The sequence below is a fragment of the Zalophus californianus genome, chromosome 13, assembly GCF_009762305.2.
Source record: "Zalophus californianus isolate mZalCal1 chromosome 13, mZalCal1.pri.v2, whole genome shotgun sequence".
Classification (NCBI taxonomy): domain Eukaryota; kingdom Metazoa; phylum Chordata; class Mammalia; order Carnivora; family Otariidae; genus Zalophus; species Zalophus californianus.
The window spans coordinates 38,217,978-38,234,692 of NC_045607.1; the positions used below are offsets into that span (position 1 = coordinate 38,217,978).

Consider the following 16,715-nt stretch of genomic DNA (forward strand, 5'->3'; position numbering starts at 1 on the left):
TCATTACAGCATATTGTCCTAATTGTTTTATTATTGCTATTAATCTCTATTATGTGCCAAATTTATGAACTAAACACGGTCACAGGTAGGTATGTATAGGTAAAAATGTATATAGGGCTCAGGACTATCCTTGATTTCAGGCATCCACTGGGGGGTCTTGGAATGTATTCCATGCGAATAGTGGGAGAGGATAGACGGACAACTGGGCTCTTCTGAAACAGCAAGTTGTGTCAGGTTCCTAGGGAGGTCCTCTGCTGCCGCTGACAGATCATTTCCCTCCAGCACTTAAAATTTAAGTACATGGCAGTAAAATGAACTCTGTAAGGCTAAGGACATTTGTCCTAACCCCATTCAATTGTTGCATTAGTGACTGGAATCACTGAAGATCTGAAGGTATTTCAAGACAACCTTTTTTCTTTTTAAAGCTCAGGTACTATTCAATGTCTTCAGTTATTTTTCAACTTAATACTAGAACTAAGAGCATTTATTGGGCCCTTCCTTCCTATGTAAGCAGCCTCATTTAATTCTCAGAACTACTCTATGAGGTGACAGCCTATTATGGTTCCCATAATATGAAGAAACATTTCCAGAGGTTCCCATAACCTTGCTCCTGGAGCACACACTGAAAACTTGGTGTAATCCCAAAGCTCAATTTCTTTATTCTTTGAATCCAGCTGCTCTCAGCTTCTCTTCAGGTTTGGGAAAAGCAAAGAATGCTTGGATTATCTGTCCACATTCCATAAACAACTTATTTACCTAAACTGGCTACAGACAGAGGAGTAAAAGAGCATGAATTACAAGAATTGGGACTCCAGTTTTTGCTGTTCTGTTTCACTTTTGCCAGAGCAGTGGTTCCAAGTACCCCGAAAGGCTAACCTTCTGTCCCTGACCTATGGAATTGGCAACTGTGGCAGTGCGGGCTCAGCAACTTTGCTCAAACTCGAGAACAGCAGACTGGAGGGCAGTTTCTCCACCTACAGAGTAGGTGTTTTGATTCTTGTTCTGTCTCACAGATTGCGGAGGAGATAACCCTAAATTAAGTGATAAAGGTCCAGGTCCAGGTTTTGATTTATACTCCCCTCATGACTGAGGTGGAAAGCCTTATTTTTTAAAAGATGTTAAATGTATTGTAATATACATTTAATACAAATTTCTGCAGAAATTTAAGATTTGTCACAGCCATTATATTTTGAATACTTTGTTTTTGAATACTTCGTTATGCTTTCCTGAGCACCTGGCCATCATATCTGAACATGAGGGTAGCTGTAAGGTAGAGACTAAAAAAAGACAATGTAAGAATAAAGGCTGTGAATTAGGATTACTGACAAGAACCACTGAAGGTGTGGGAACTACTCTTACAGATTAGGTTTCTCCTTTTAATTCAGGTGTGCTCTATGAGGGGAACTTATGACATGGATCACTTCTGGGTTGGAAATGTTTAAGCTTCCTGATTATAGGAAATGCAGCAGAACCAGAAAAAAAAAAAAAAAAAAGGAAAACCTCTTCACATTCTCACTCCAGTGTTTGCCAAGTTTTTAAAACCCCTTTTGGCTCATTACTCACCCCTCACCCACATTCACTCCCCGCTCTTGTTTAACATTTAACTGTAGTTAAATAGCATTTTCTATTACCCACTTAACTAGTTAAATGAGAAATCACCTATCTTAGTGAAAAGCCAATGCTTTTAATCTAGGGGAAAAAAAAGCCTGTAGTGACACATTGGAAATGCTTTGTAATCAGTATATTAAGGAGACATTCATACATTTCATTTGCTTAATTCTGATACCCAGATTTAAGCTTGTGAACATGACTTTTAAACATACAATTAAAGCTATTCATCATAATTTGCTATACTACCAACATTAAATTACAGTTACTTCGGAGCATAAGTTAAATGGTTTAAAGTAAGCCTGTAACATACCTAAAAAACACCTTCCTATCTCATACATGCAAATTAACTTCTCCACATAATGTCTCTTCACTCTAAGTTAACCTGCTCCCGAAGTCACTAGTCTGAAGCTTATCATGGTCCAAAGAGAAGGAAAAAAAGTGTAACCAGGACTGATATTAAAAAAAAAAAAAAAAAAGATGGCACAGCAGAAGGCAATGCAGTTCTACAAGTGCAAGCCCTCAAGCAGCAGCATTATGATAAACCCCTTCTTTAAAGAGGTATCCTGTCAATGATACCACAGGCCAAATTACATAGCATGCCATCTTCAAGTAACAGTTGAGGCAATAAATGCAGAGGCATCACAATGAATCCCACTTAACTATAGACCAACACTTCTCTACAAATGCTTTGTCTGACTGCCAATTAAATACAAGTTTTAACTTCATAGCTTAACAATTAAGGGTCATACACTGAAGTCAATACATACACCTAGTATTTCAGTCTGAGCTGTTTCATATACATAGAGCTGAAATTAATTACAATGTATGGCCTAAACAAATGCTAGGGGAGATTTTTTTTTTTAAAGTAGTTTTTACAAATATTAAACTTTTATCTTGCACACTGAAGTCATCATACATACAGGGCAAAGTCAGAGCTTTTATATGAGTTTATTCTTCATTTAAAACACTACTATAGTTGAATATTAAAACAAAAACAATAGCAAGTAGTGAGCTATGATTATAGTCCTTCACTCATTCACTACTGCATATAAAATGCCAGCAGTGTTTTTTCACTGGCCCCATTAAGAGGTCTGACACTGAACACCACCCCTGGGATGATGTTCATCATCCTCATAGGCTTCCCCATTGTAATGGCGCCGTCTTTCCTGATTTGGATCAAAGTCCACCAGTTCTACCTGGTCCATTTCATCAGTCTCTTCTACTTCCTTCCTCTCAGGTAGGAGTTTTTCCAGCAAAGAAAGTTTATCAGGAGAGAGAAAGCCATTCTCAGGAAAGTTTACCTATAAAAAGAAATCTCTACTGTAAGTTCAGTTTGATACACTTCATTAGCTCCTTAGATATATTACCACTGATCCATTTTCTCCCCCCAAAAAATGTGGTCAATCTGCCAATCCCAAATTAGAACACGTGTTCTAAAAGGCACAGCATGTATCTAGCTAGTACCTGAACTACAATTTAAGGCAATAAAAAAAATTACCCTAGTTAAATTGTACTGTGATGATCCCCGTTCTATTCAGCACATATAAGAACCCATCCTGAAACACTAATCCCTTTTATTTTTTTAAAAGCTGTTTGTCCTCAAAAAGGCAGTCCTTAGCCCAAATTTTTTATTTTTTTTAAAGATTTTATTTATTTGACAGAGAGCGAGAGCAGGAACACAAGCAGGGCGAGTGGGAGAGGGAGAAGGAGGCTCCCTGCAGAGCAGGGAGCCTGATGCGGGACTTGATCCCAGGACCCTGGGATCATGACCTGAGCCGAAGGCAGATGCTTAATGACTGAGCCACCCAGGCGCCCATGCCCAAGTTTTTTAAAACAAAATTCTCCATTTCTATAAAACTGTTAAAGAAAAAAAAAATAGTATTTTGAACTATATGGTCACCAGAATTTATCAAAAATGCACACTTCCCTTGGCATCTTCCCAAAATGTTTTTAATAAAAGCTGTATTTATGGGTCAAGAGCCAGACAATTTAAGATTGAAAAAAATGACTGAGGGTTGCTTTATAAACCATCCTATTAGCAAACCAAGCTTTGTAGTACTTTGCTAAAAAACCACAGTAGTTATTTTGAGTGCTTCTGCTGAACTTTAAGATCCCAATTATAGCCTTGTATTAACTTAATTCTTTTTTTTTTAAAGATTTTATTTATTTGAGAGAAAGAGAGAATGAGATAGCACGAGAGGGAAGAGGGTCAGAGGGAGAAGCTGACTCCCTGCTGAGCAGGAAGCCCGATGTGGGACTCGATCCCGGGACTCCAGGATCATGACCTGAGCCGAAGGCAGTCGCTTAACCAACTGAGCCACCCAGGCGCCCTAGCTTATTTCTTCCTGGGACAAGAAAGTATCAATTTGATGTACCTTACCATTCAGAAATGTAATTCTGTCGTTAGTTTAAATAAGCTAATCATTCTCCAGTATTCCTAGAGTACTTTATAGCTTACCTTAAATTCAATGATAAGGCGACCCTTCTCATATGGTCTACGGTAAATTGGCATGCCTTCATTTAGCACACACTTGATATCTCCATGCTTGACAATTTGACCTAAAAACACAGAAGCCGAGTTTTTCCTTAGTCACGTTTTTATGAGGCGGGGAAAATACAGAATAGAGGAATGTGCTGACTGAATTTATGTGAAGCAATCAACTTTTTAGAAGCTTCCAAAAAGACCCAATACCGTACACAATTTCAGCTCAGCTCCCAAGAAAGATATTTAACTGACCAAGTAAAATACCAGTTTTCTCAGGGCCTGTGCCAGCTGACAGCAGATCATGACAATACTAGAATAGAAAAACAAGCTCATCCAAATATCATACCTGGGTGAGAGGTGATGACGATGGTTCGGTTGTCAAGAGTAGATATTGGCTTTTGAAAGCCACACAGTGCTTCAACCAGCTGTATGTCCATACACATGAAGAGGTCTTCTCCTCGCCTATATCAATGTCAATGACATCGCCTTAGATCTTTCAAATCACCAATTATTAGAAGTACCATGGCAGGCAATTGTGTTTTCTTAACAGCAAGGGTATCAGGTATCTTTCACAAAGATGTCCTTTCTTTTCCCCGTTCTCGCAACAGCCAATATACATGGACCCTGCCAACTGTTTCCTGGACATGACTTTAGAATCCGTCCACACATTCTAGGCAGCCTCAACTACTTACCATCCCCGAACTATTTCTTCATCCCACTCGCTACTTGTGCTTAAACTTTCTTTTCCAATCCGTATTAGTAAAATATTTTATCGAGTACTCCAAACTCTTTTTAACAAGATTCACCTCAAATGACAGCATTTTCCATTGAGACATTTGTGGGAATGTTTTTTCATTAACTCAAAACCAGTTCCTTCAGAGGTCATTCCCAACAGATTTATTGGAACCCTCCTTTCATCCAATGCTTTAAATTAGCAAAGAATAGATATTTAACAAATTGCTAAATCATTCTTGTGCTTCACTCTTAGCTCTTCATAAACTGTTTCATAGTAATAAATTTATATAGTTTTCAGAGTTATACACATTTGTTTAGTTAAAAACAACCCAACATATCACAAATTCATGATTGAAAGAGTCAGTTTTAGGTTATTTCAAATTAAATGCTATACAAAGACTGTTTAGGGATGTATCCCCTAACCCATCCATTTATACTCATAGAAAACACCTGTAATAAAAGCACATCCTTCAAATTCCAGGTTAGGTAACAACTAAGTTTAGAAAAATCCCCAAATCTGATCCTTTCTGTTTTTAGCTTATTGAAACAGTGGTTAACAACGTTTTAGAAAAAACATCCTGTATAACCCAACTCTCTCCTGCTATACTTTTCTACGGTAATTCCAAGAAATGTCTTTAAAGTAATGAAAAGCTCATTAAAAAAATATGCTGCAAGAGGTCAGTTTGAGTAGTTCATAAAAGTTCTTACCGAGTAAAAACAGCGTGGTCCTTCTGATCTAAAACAATGATAATATCTCCTGGTTCCAGTCCTGGTTCTTGGTCTCCTTCACCATGGAATGTTATCTTCTGGCCGTCCTTCATGCCTAAAAACAAAAGATTTTATACTCAACATCCAACTAATGCCAGAATCAGTCTGTTTAGAAACACTGATGCACGTTTGTGCGGAAAAAAAAAGTCATGTCTTTGTGGATGCTAAATTTACCAAAATGGCTAAGAATGCCATGATTAAATCAGTCCGATTTCTTACTGAAGAAAGTGATCATAGTAGAGAACAAACTCTATAAAGGCAAACAGATGAGGTTCCACATTTTAGAGCTTTTACTACTCGCTGGGTTACCCGGGAAAGCAAGTTGCATAACCTTCCAAAAAAAAATACCAACTTTCCCAGAGACCTACCTCATCAGGGCTGTTTTGACTATTAAAGGGCCCACACTGCCCCTGAATCAGCTGACTGGCAAACATTATTAACCATAAACGTTAATTATTCCAATTTCATTACTTACATCCTTATCTCCTGAACCAATGATCATCGAGGTGACCCACACAAGAACTTTGTTTTACTCATTATGGAAACTATTAAATTTACACATGTAGCCAATACTACAATGAATCCCTATATATTCATCAAACTAGATCAAGCAGCTATCAACTCATGACTATTTCATGTATTATACCTCCACCCATGCCCCCCCTACATATTTTGACGCAAAATCCCGACATAATACTTCAGTATGTACTCTAATACTAAGAACTTAAACCACAGTATCAGTATTATACACTGACAAAACTAAACAGCCTTCAATCATTTGTGAAGCCAAGTATCTTGTTACAGTGGTGAAGCAATTAAAAACTAGGTTTTACTGGTTGTTCCACTACTGTAAAGACGTGGGTAAATGCAGCAAAAATGGTTTCACTTGCCACTAATGCCCTCCAAAATACATATTGTTGGTAGCAAAAGGGGATGTCCTACCAACATACTAAACATGGACCAATTAAGGAGAAAACATACTAAACATGGACCAATTGAGGAAAAAATGAAGGGAGAGTCAGTACCATGATTCACATGGATGAATACTATTACAGGAGTTTAACTTAATATAAATATATGTAATAATATATAACATTCATACTATCAATAGTTCCAATATGCAGTTTGTAATACTAAGTTTCATTTTAAGTTAGTAAAGTCTGAAAAACATTACCACATATTCATAATCTAAGTTCTTACATATCAATTAATGAAACATGCTCATTAGTTTAGAAAAATTAAGGAAATCTTTTTGAGACCGCCCTGAATTCTTCACCTAAAAGCAAGCATATTCCGGGGTGCCTGACTGGCTCAGTCAGGGAGCATGTGACTCTCCATCTCAGACTTCTAACTGCAAGCCCTGTGTTGGGTGTAGAGATTATTTAAAAATAAAATTTTAGGGGTGCCTGGGTGGCTCAGATGGTTGAGCGTCTGCCTTCGGCTCAGGTCATGATCCCAGGGTCCTGGGATCGAGTCCCGCATCGGGCTCCCTGCTCCTTGGGAGCCTGCTTCTCCCTCTGCTTCTCTCTCTCTCTCTCCCTCTGTCTCTCATGAATAAATAAATAAAATCTTTAAAAAAAAAAAATAAAAATAAAAATAAAATTTTAAAAAAAGGTAGGCATATCCCTTCATCTAGCAGTTCCCAAGAAAATTAACAATGTGTGAAGTTAATTGCAATGAAAAAGGTGGAAAAACTGATTTAATAGAAGAGAATTAAGTGTGGAACATTATTCAATCATTTGATGTCAGTGTTACATTAAGTGAGGAGATCCGTGAAGTATTCCCTACAAACGTACAAAAGCTTGGCATGAAAAAGCACTTACTACATAGCTAAGAGTTATCCCTGGGTGATAAGATCATACATAAAGCCTATTAAGGATAGTTTTTAATTACAAAATGTAGTATTAATAACTTGCCACAGCACTCAAGAATTCAAAATAAGTGGCTCAGAACTCACCTTTGTCAATATGAACTTCTAGAATCTTCTTCTCTCGAACTATCTTCCTCCCATTGCAGCTTTTACATCTGTCTTTGGGACTGATCCGTTCCCCATGGCCCTGGCACTCCATGCACACAGACTGAATTTGCTGAACCATTCCAGGTCCTATCTGATGAATTCTTATTTGCATTCCAGTACCTCGGCAATTGGGACAACATTCGACTGCTCCTTTCTTACCACCTCGGCCTAGTTTAAAAAGAAATGTTTGAATTTAGTATTAGATACAACAAATGTTTTAAATGAGTTCTTACATACATTTAATTTCCAAGATCTGATGGAATTCTGCCCTAAAAGTCTACGATTCAGCCTTCTTATAATTGATAAAGCAGAGCCACCATCAGCTTCAGTTATCTACTGACATTTTGACAGCTGTCTTCCCAAAAAGCGCCAATTCAGAATTTTAAACATATGCTCCCAAAGCACCATTCTTATGACTACTTTATCTGAGATGAACATTTTAAAGCATATGCTCTTTAGAAAGGAGCATTTCCAACAAATAACTTACAAAAAAGACCAGAGATTCTTAGCCAAGAATCTGTCTAAACAGTAAAATGTCCAAAAAGAGAAGACACTATTAAAAACATATTACAGATTCTGAAACTATTAGAATGGTACTTAAAAGTTTTAGAGAGAACAGAAACTGTTCACCTCTGCACAATGTTGAGGAAAAGACACCAAATTCAATTGACCCCAATTGTATTTAAAACACAAACAAAGGGCACTTGGGTGGCTCAGTCAGTTAAGCGACTGCCTTCAGCTCAGGTCATGATCCCAGGGTCCTGGGATCGAGCCCCGCCATCGGGATCCCTGCTCCGCGGGAAGCCTGATTCTCCCTCTCCCACTACTCCCTGCTTGTGTTCCCTCTCTTGCTGTCAAATAAGTAAATAAAAAATCTTCAAAAAAACCCAAAAAACCCCCATACACAACAAAAGAAAGGTGGTATTTTGCTAGTATTTCTCAAGGTGGTAGGTTCAGGTTTTCTTCACACTTGTAGTCTGCAAGATTTAGGTAGTGTACTGTCAGTTTTATATATCCAGAAGTTTCAGTTTCATTTTCAATTATACTTAGAGGTGTTAAAAGACCATACCTTCACATTTATCGCAAATCACATTCTTTTGCAGAGCTAGTTTTCGTGTTGCACCATTATATAAATCTTCTAAGGTTACTGAGAGCTGATGCACAACATTTTTACCTGAAACAAAACATTGCTCATTAAAAATTTGAGGTGTTACTTCTTATACATGTGTTCATTGCACTTTAAAAACAGTAAAATAGGGGCGCCTGGGTGGCTCAGTTGGTTAAGCAACTGCCTTCAGCTCAGGTCATGATCCTGGAGTCCTGGGATTGAGTCCCGCATCGGGCTCCCTGCTCAGCAGGGAGCCTGCTTCTCTCTCTGACCCTCCCCCCTCTCATGCTCTATCTCATTCTCTCAAATAAATAAAATCTTATAAAAAATAAAAACAGTAAAATACATCTGTTCAACACCTACTACACTACATACACAGAAGTTGGTCACATTATCACCTGTGATTCTCAAACTGAGATGTAATTTCGGATGAGGAAGATTGGGTGAGTTAAGTAATTTGCCTAAGGACGTATTTGTGGCCATCTTACAAACTAAAGCAATCAAAAACCTCAACTGCAAAAATCACTTGGGAAAACCAATGTTAAATATCAGGTTTCACAAATTAATCCAAACAGCATCTCTTTCCTAATATTCTTTTAATCTTTCATTTAGTATGGTAATGATACGGCCAATTACTTCATCCAAAAATTCTTCAACACAAGTTCCAACTATGCAAGACTGGCCAGTGAAGCAGACAGTCTTCTATGGAGACTGGATAAATCTATTAATTCCCACTTCTTTGTGATGTAAGAGTAGCACTTACTTTTGGGGGCAGCAGTACTTAAAAACTGTATTTTTCATACAGTGTGGTCCAATACACCTTCCTGCAGTGACAAATATTTTATATCCATGGTATCTAATACAGTATCTGCTAATCACATGTGGCCATTTAGCACCTTAGTAAGGCTACCAGAGAGAAATTTTTGTTTTGAATTAATCTAAAGTAAAATGTGGCCACGGGCTACAAAGGAGTGCCCTATCTCATCTTAAAATGTGAAGTGGAAGATAGAAATTGCATAAGGACACAAAGGCTACAGAAATGAAATCACCTGCCAATGGTTAAGTTCCTAGTTAGTAATTCTTCCAGTGACTTTTACCCACGAAACAGTACTGCCTTATGCCTAAGTGAAAAAAGCTCCCTTGCTCCTATATGCACCTAATGAATACTTTTAGTTCCCAAACAAGTGTGAAGCACCATTAACTATACCCTTTTGTTCCTAGCTCCACCTTTGGTTCTGTATCAGATACAGTCACATGCAGTTGGTTCTGGCATGTTAGAAACTGCCCCCCTTACTTTAGCTTTATAGATCTGAGAAAACAGGGAAGGAAAACAAACAAAAACTCCTTTAGTGTGGTTACGTATCCTCCAGTATCACAACAAAAAAATCTTTCATTAATCTAAGTCCAAGTTTGCCAGTCAATTCCTTAAATTTTTTTTTCTAAATAAAAACCGCTTGTTTTTCTGTGGGAGAAATCCTAAACAATTCATTACGATTGCAAATCGTTCTAAAATGAATTCCATAACCACATTTGGTAAGTGTTAAGGGCACATATTTTAATAAGAAAGCAGAAACAAGATTAAACAGACCATAACCTATTTGGAGTTAATAAACCTGTGTTCCATTACTGACTCTGATGCCTTGCTATATGTGACCTTGAAAAAATTTTAATTTCTTAACTTTAACTCACTTTTAACTGAACAAGGCCATGTATCTCCAAGGCTGGGGGTAGGGGAAGGGATCAAAAAAGAGCTCTAAAAACGACTCTGTCCTATACTCTATTCCTTTAATTAACGCTTGATAACCTTCCTGAAGTCGTGCATGTCAGAGACCTTTACAAGCATTTACTTGTTAAAACTTGATTGGCCTAGCTATTTCTGGCTACATCAGTCTCACTTAAAAAAACTACATCATAAATCAAGGTGGCAGTTTATGTCGGTTTGCAATATTATACCAACATGTAAACAAGCATTTCAAATAGATGATTTCTCAAGAATTTGCTTTCACCAAGGGCTACTTTAATTTGCTCCATGTGGACTAGGTTAGTCTTACCTCTCCTTTCTCTCTGCATCCTTCCTCCTCCTCCAAAAAACATATCAAAGATGTCCATGGGGGAGCCAAAACCACCACCAGCTCCACCTTCTTTAATTGCCTGTTCTCCTCCTTTGTCATATAATTCCCTTTTCTTTGCATCAGAGAGTACTTCGTAAGCTTGAGAAATCTGTTTAAACTGTTTGAGAAAAAAGAAATTTCAGTTAAAAGTGCTGCAAAGCAGTCACTGTATTACACATACTCGTCAGGTTGTAGTAAGTACTATACACCTGGCAAAGAACCACAGCGCTGCATTTAAGAGTAGGACTACATCACTTGCCTTCTCTCCTTCATTTGGATTCTTATCAGGGTGGTACTTCAAGGCCAGTTTCCTGTAGGCCTTTTTCAATTCCTCTTGGGTGGCATTGGGTTTGACCCCCAAAACATCATAGTAAGTGGTTTCTTTCACCATTTTCTACAGCCTGAAATAAAAAGCAGTTTTAACTGACTTTCAACTGGAAATTTTAATTAGTCAAAATCAGAGATATAGCAGTTTTAACTGACTTTCAACTGGAAGAAATTTTAATTAGTCAAAATCAACGATATGGCAAAGAAATCTGTTCTCCCCAAATCTGGTTTTAAAAACCCACCTTCCCCAAACTTCAGAGAAGGTTCCTTTGGTAGTTCAGCCATAAATTCTAACGAACTAAGTGTTAACTAATAATTATCAGGAATAATTCAAAGGCCTTCTACAGCAGCTGGTTCCCCCTCTCCCACAGGAAAGCTCCATACTAACGCCACTATTATCTGGATTCTTCCTGTTTCGCTTTCCAGTACTGACAGCAGTAATCAAAAAGAGCACCAATAGGTTCAGTCTATTGGTTATTACGTTATCACTGTCTTTGGTAAATCTGATAAGCCATACACTCCCTAGATAAAAAAAAAAAAAAAAAAAATTTGGGCACGGGGGAGAGGGAAACGGATTGGTTTATGAAACTGATTAAAAGCACAAAGCAAGCTCCCCTCCCCCCCAAGATGTTTCTCAATCACAGAACTTACAGCACTTCCACTTTGACCACCGAACCCCTCTCGCCCCCACAAGCCAGCGTAGTTTACACGTCGTTAGGTTTCCCCCTGCCGTAGGTACAGACCTTTAAGGTTTTCCTCCTCCCACCTTGACCAAAGGGGTGGGAGAACCCCAGCCAGCCCTCAACAAAGAGGAGGGGAGACCGGAGAAGCGGCCGCAGCCTCCGCCCCGCTCCCCCCGCAGCCCCTCGACCCTCGTTCCTTCCGCGCGTGCGCGCATGGTCGCCCACCCCCAGCAAGCTGGGGCGGAGGGGACGCGGGGGCGCGCACGGGGGGGGGCGGGTGGAAACCCGAAGGTGGCAAGTCCTTGGGGACCTCGGGCTAAACTGAGAGTGGAGAATGCTTCAGGAAACGTCTCGGGCCCACTCACCGCGTGCCCGAGATGGGTTGCCGCGGCACCACACCAGCCCTCCCAAAAAGAGAATCGTGGATACAGGAACCAACAACCCTTCCGCCCACGCGAAGCCAACCGCCTCCGACCGCGACTCCATCCGGCTTGTCCGTGCCAACAATGGCGCCGGCCCTGGGACAAGAGGAAGCGCGAGGGCTGAAACTCACCGGTGAGAGGGCCGAGGCCGGTGTGGGGGAGCGGGAAGGGGCGCGTTGCTGGGCGCAGCTCGGGCAGCCGCCGCTGCTCCGCGTCTCACCGAGCGTTCTGGAAAGTTCCGCCCGGCGCGCCGCAGCCGTCGTCTTTTGTAGCCGAGTCCAGGCGCGTCACTCGACGGAAGTCCCGCCCCTTTCGCCGCTGCCACCGCCCCTCGGTTACCTGGGCAACGGCGCGTGGGCAATCGTGCTGGGAGGAGCTTTGCCGAAGGGCCTTGTGGGGGTGGGTGCAAGCTTGGGTTTCTGGTGCTTGTGGAACTTTCTGGAGTTCCTTCCTCCACCCCGTGGGCCAGAGAGTGCGGAAGTCTCGGGCGGGAGCAGGGATTGTTAACGAGCGGTGCAGTAACGGGCCAACTCCGGATTCCCGAAACCGCAGGGCGGCCGGCGCAGCCGCTGCCGCCTGCGACGGCTTGGGAACCGAGCCCCATGCGGGAGCTGAGTTCGGAACAGGAACCTCTTAGAACAAAGCCCCGCCGTACTCCCTTCCTGCCGGCTTCTCTTTTGCAGCTTTGGGCATCTGTAATTGTCTTAGTTCCTCAGCCCTGAGATTCTGGGAACCCGCCGAGGAAGAAGTGCCTTGTTCTGGACAATCTCAGTCCTCTGATCTTGCTCCTTTTCATGCGTAGTCCATGGCCTTGTAATCCACCAAATTGCAAGTGGGAAGAGAGAGCTCTTTGTGCAAGTCTAGGCCCCTGTACGTATGTTATTTGCCTTGGCCCTGACTGTGTCCTACACGTTGGGCACCAGGAAATGTTTGGAATACCTTGATGCAAACTGAGGGCCTTGGACTCCTGGCCTGGCATTCACCCTGTTGGCCAGTGAGAGGCACCAAATCGACTTACTTGACCTAAATTTTTAAGCCCTACCAGTCTGTGAATTTGGATTTACAGTCTGCGAAGTGAGTCCTTGCACTTTAAAATGTTGGGATGGGGGCCATAATGGAAAATGGAGGCTTATATTCAATAATACTAAATATGGGAGTATTTATCTACCACCAAGGAAGCTGGAGATGCAAAGTAGAAAAAGCCCGGTTCACATCACTTAGATTTTAGTAGGGAACCGGACATATCAACGAACTTGAGAGAACCACAAGGTAGATCAAATCTGATGGAATAGGGAAAGCATCCGTGGGAAAGTAGTTGAGCCGATATTTTTTTCTTTTTTAAGATGTCATTTTTTTAAAAATTTAAATTCAATTGCAAATAGTGTGTCACTAGTTTCTGAGGTAGAGTTCAGTGATACATCAGTTGTTTAGAAAACCCAGTGCTCGTTATACTGCGTGCCCTCCTTGATGCCCATCACCCAGTTACCCCATCCCCCACACCCCTCCTCTCCAACAACTCAGTTTGTTTCGTATGGTTAAGAGTCTCTTATGGTTTGTCTCCCTCCCTGATTATATCTTGTTTTATTTTCACCCCCTTCCTCTATGCTTCTCTGTTTTGTTTTTTAAATTCCACATATGAGTGAAATCATATAATTGTCTTTCTTTGACTTATTTCGCTTAGCATAATATTCTCTAGTTCCATCCATGTTGTTGCAAATGGCAAGATTTCATTTTTTTGATGGCTGAGTAGTATTCCATCATATATGACCACATCTTCTTTATCCATTCATCTGCTGATGGACATCTGGGCTCTTTCCATAGTTTGGCTACTGTGGACATTGCTGCTGTAAACATTGAGGGGCAGGTGCAGCTTCAGATCACTACATTTGTATCTTTGGGGTATGTACTTAGTGCAATTGCTGAGTGTAGGGTAGCTCTATTTTTAACTTTTTGAGGAACCTCCATTGATCTGAGTTTTTAAAGGGATGAAAACATTCCCAACAAAGCACAAGAGAAGGCTAAGAAGTGAAAGAATGTGATACTTCTACGGAATTGCAAATAATTGGATGTTGCCACAGCTAAGGGAGCTGGTGGCAGTAGGCTAGGCTTCAGAGCTATTTGGGGAACAACCTTGGATATATCTTGCTAAGCTCAGGATTTTGAACTTTACCCTGAATGCATCCTGATGCGTACTTTTTCAGCATTATCTCTTTTATTTAAACTGCACCTAGTTACACCAAGCTTATCAGCAGTTTTCCTCGATGCACTTCTTCACTTCTCTGCTTTTGCTTCCACTGAGAGGCACCAAATCTTTACAATCTTAGAGGTTACCATCTCAACTTATTGCCTGTGGTAAAAACTTTTTTTCTTTAACCAACCCTTATGGAAGTCTAATACTGCAGGCTGAGCACTAGGGTTTGGTAATATAAAAATCATTTAAATCATGTTCCTGCCTTTGAGGATCTCACCACACAAAAAAGGACGAGTTGTGTTGTAAATGCCAATAAAGGAAAAGGAAGAGTATTGAGATTCTGAATAGCAGAACCTTGCACATCCAGGTGAGTATTCCAGATCAAGAGACCAGCAGGCATAAGAACATAAACAATTAATAGAGAACAGTAAACAATGACAAGTTTGTTCATGTGTTCTGAGGCGTTGTAGTTCTAAAATTCTGACTTTATCATACTATAAACAGTGTGTTTGTTAATCTAACATTGGTTAAGCATGTGAAATGATAAGTAGAATATATATCAAATCACTTCAACTGAGAGTTTCCACAATAAATATTACTGTGTCTAGTATTTCTTAAATATTACTATATTTAAATATTATGTTTCTTTTTGCCTCAGGAATCCAATGGAAATTCATACAGCTTTGAGAACGATGGAAGTCAACATAAAGCTATGAAATGTGATATCAAAAATACTTTTAAAACCAGCAAGCTAAGTGAGCTTAATTACTTATTAAAAATAAAATAAGGGGCATAAAAGTTGGTTTAAAAGAAAAGGAAGACTATGTGCTTATTTACTTGTATGTGTATAGAATATTTCTCAAGGATACCAAAAAACTTGTGATATGGTTGCCTTTGGGGAGAGGTAGATGCTGGTGAGAGGAGAATGGGAGGGAGACATTTCAGAATATACCATTTTGTAACTTTGGAATTTTTAACCTATTTGAATGTAGTACTTATTTAAAAAATTAAACTTAAAAAAGTATAAAATCCTCTCCTCCCAATTCAAGCTTTGAACTCGTAATTTGTCACCCCAACAGCAAATTTAGGTAATTCTTGGTGGCCTTAAAGAACATCATTACATATGTTGTAATATTTTTCTTTCATAGAAACTTAATGATGCTAAAAATATGTCTTTATGAATATTTTAACTATTCAGTAAGCGAACTTAGCACTTTTAAGCATTCTTATTTATATAAAATACAAAAAGATGAGCAATAATTTAGTTTGTGTGTTTTTTTGGGTTAAGAAATGGTATTGTATTATACATGCTGTTTGTAACTTGCCGCTTTCATTTAATTTATTGTCATCTTACCATGTTAGAATAAATAAATCTACCTTGTTATTTTTAACGGCTTCATAGTATATAGTATGCAGGTATTACAGTTTATTTAACCATTCCCCTATTGACGAACGTTTTGGCAATTTCCAGTGTTTTACAAACAATGCTGCAGAGAAATTCTCAAGTATAGTTGTAGACACTCATACCAGTGTTTCTGTACGATGGACATCTAGAACTGAAATTGCTGGGACAACTTAACTGCAGGTTTAAAATTGTAATAAGTAACTACCCTTTCCCTTTTTTGGCTTTTGTGTTTCTTCTCCATTCTTTCTCCCTCTCCCCTCTTCTTCATTTGTTATGCTTAGGAAGCTTTCACCAATCCAACATTATGAACGTATTCTCCCAGGTTTTCTTCTAGTACTTTCATGGTTCCATTTTTTTACCCTGTAAATCTTTTTCCACCTAGAATTGATTTTGGTTTAAGTGCTGAGGATTATTTGTAAGAAACTGAGTTTTATTTTTCTTCAAATGGTGAGCTAGTTTTTCTGTTTTAATACTCTATTTTTCCTGCCTAATGTGAAATGCCATTTTTCTCACATAGTAAATTTACATTAAAATGCATTTTTTTATTTTTTTAAAGATTTTTATTTATTTATTTGACAGAGAGAGAGCGAGAGAGGGAACACAAGCAGAGGGAGTGGGAGAGGGAGAAGCAGGCTTTCCTCTGAGCAGGGAGCCCGATGCGGGGCTCAATCCCAGAACCGCAGGATCATGACCCGAGCCGAAGGTAGACGCCTAACAACTGAGCCACGCAGGCGCCCTGCATTTTTTTTATTTTTTAAAGATTTTATTTATTTATTTGAGAGAGTGAGAGTGCAAGCATGAGCAGGGGAGGGGCAGAGGGAGAGGGAGAAGCAGACTCCCAGTTGAGCAGGG

The 16,715-nt window shown here is 39.7% G+C and overlaps 2 protein-coding genes across 3 annotated transcripts in view; one reads left to right on the forward strand and one right to left on the reverse strand.

Annotated features, from left to right (window-relative positions):
• Positions 1 to 1,726: 1,726 nt before the first annotated feature.
• On the reverse strand, positions 1,727 to 12,538 carry DNAJA1 (DnaJ heat shock protein family (Hsp40) member A1). 2 transcript variants are annotated; one of them, XM_035723585.1, is made up of 9 exons: positions 12,399 to 12,538; positions 11,095 to 11,236; positions 10,776 to 10,953; positions 8,686 to 8,790; positions 7,557 to 7,784; positions 5,540 to 5,654; positions 4,443 to 4,558; positions 4,070 to 4,170; positions 1,727 to 2,912 (listed from the first exon to the last, which is right to left on the reverse strand). In XM_035723585.1, the coding sequence occupies exons 2-9, from the start codon at positions 11,224 to 11,226 to the stop codon at positions 2,694 to 2,696; spliced, it is 1,194 nt and encodes a 397-aa protein (XP_035579478.1). In that variant the 5' UTR covers positions 11,227 to 11,236; positions 12,399 to 12,538; the 3' UTR covers positions 1,727 to 2,693. The 2 variants fall into 2 exon arrangements, with proteins under 2 accessions (XP_035579478.1, XP_035579479.1); XM_035723586.1 differs by lacking the exon at positions 12,399 to 12,538 and adding an exon at positions 11,814 to 11,959 and having other exon boundaries at positions 2,683 to 2,912.
• A 1,690-nt stretch (positions 12,539 to 14,228) lies between these two features.
• Positions 14,229 to 16,715, forward strand: part of APTX (aprataxin) — a 43,966-nt gene continuing 41,479 nt past the window's right edge. The window contains exons 1-2 of the mRNA XM_027615614.2: positions 14,229 to 14,825; positions 15,117 to 15,213. The gene's annotated coding sequence lies outside the window, so the exon portion shown is untranslated. The remainder of the gene's footprint in view (positions 14,826 to 15,116; positions 15,214 to 16,715) is intronic.

Bases quoted from the DNA above. Each gene is read 5' to 3' on its own strand.
- DNAJA1 (XM_035723585.1), bottom strand. From the start codon at position 11,226: ATGGTGAAAGAAACCACTTACTATGATGTTTTGGGGGTCAAACCCAAT. The intron at 4,171-4,442 runs GTATGATATTTG...CTGTGTTTTTAG, and splicing joins CGTCATCACCTCTCACCCAG to GTCAAATTGTCAAGCATGGA. The intron at 2,913-4,069 runs GTAAGCTATAAA...TTCTTTTTATAG, and splicing joins GCCTTATCATTGAATTTAAG to GTAAACTTTCCTGAGAATGG.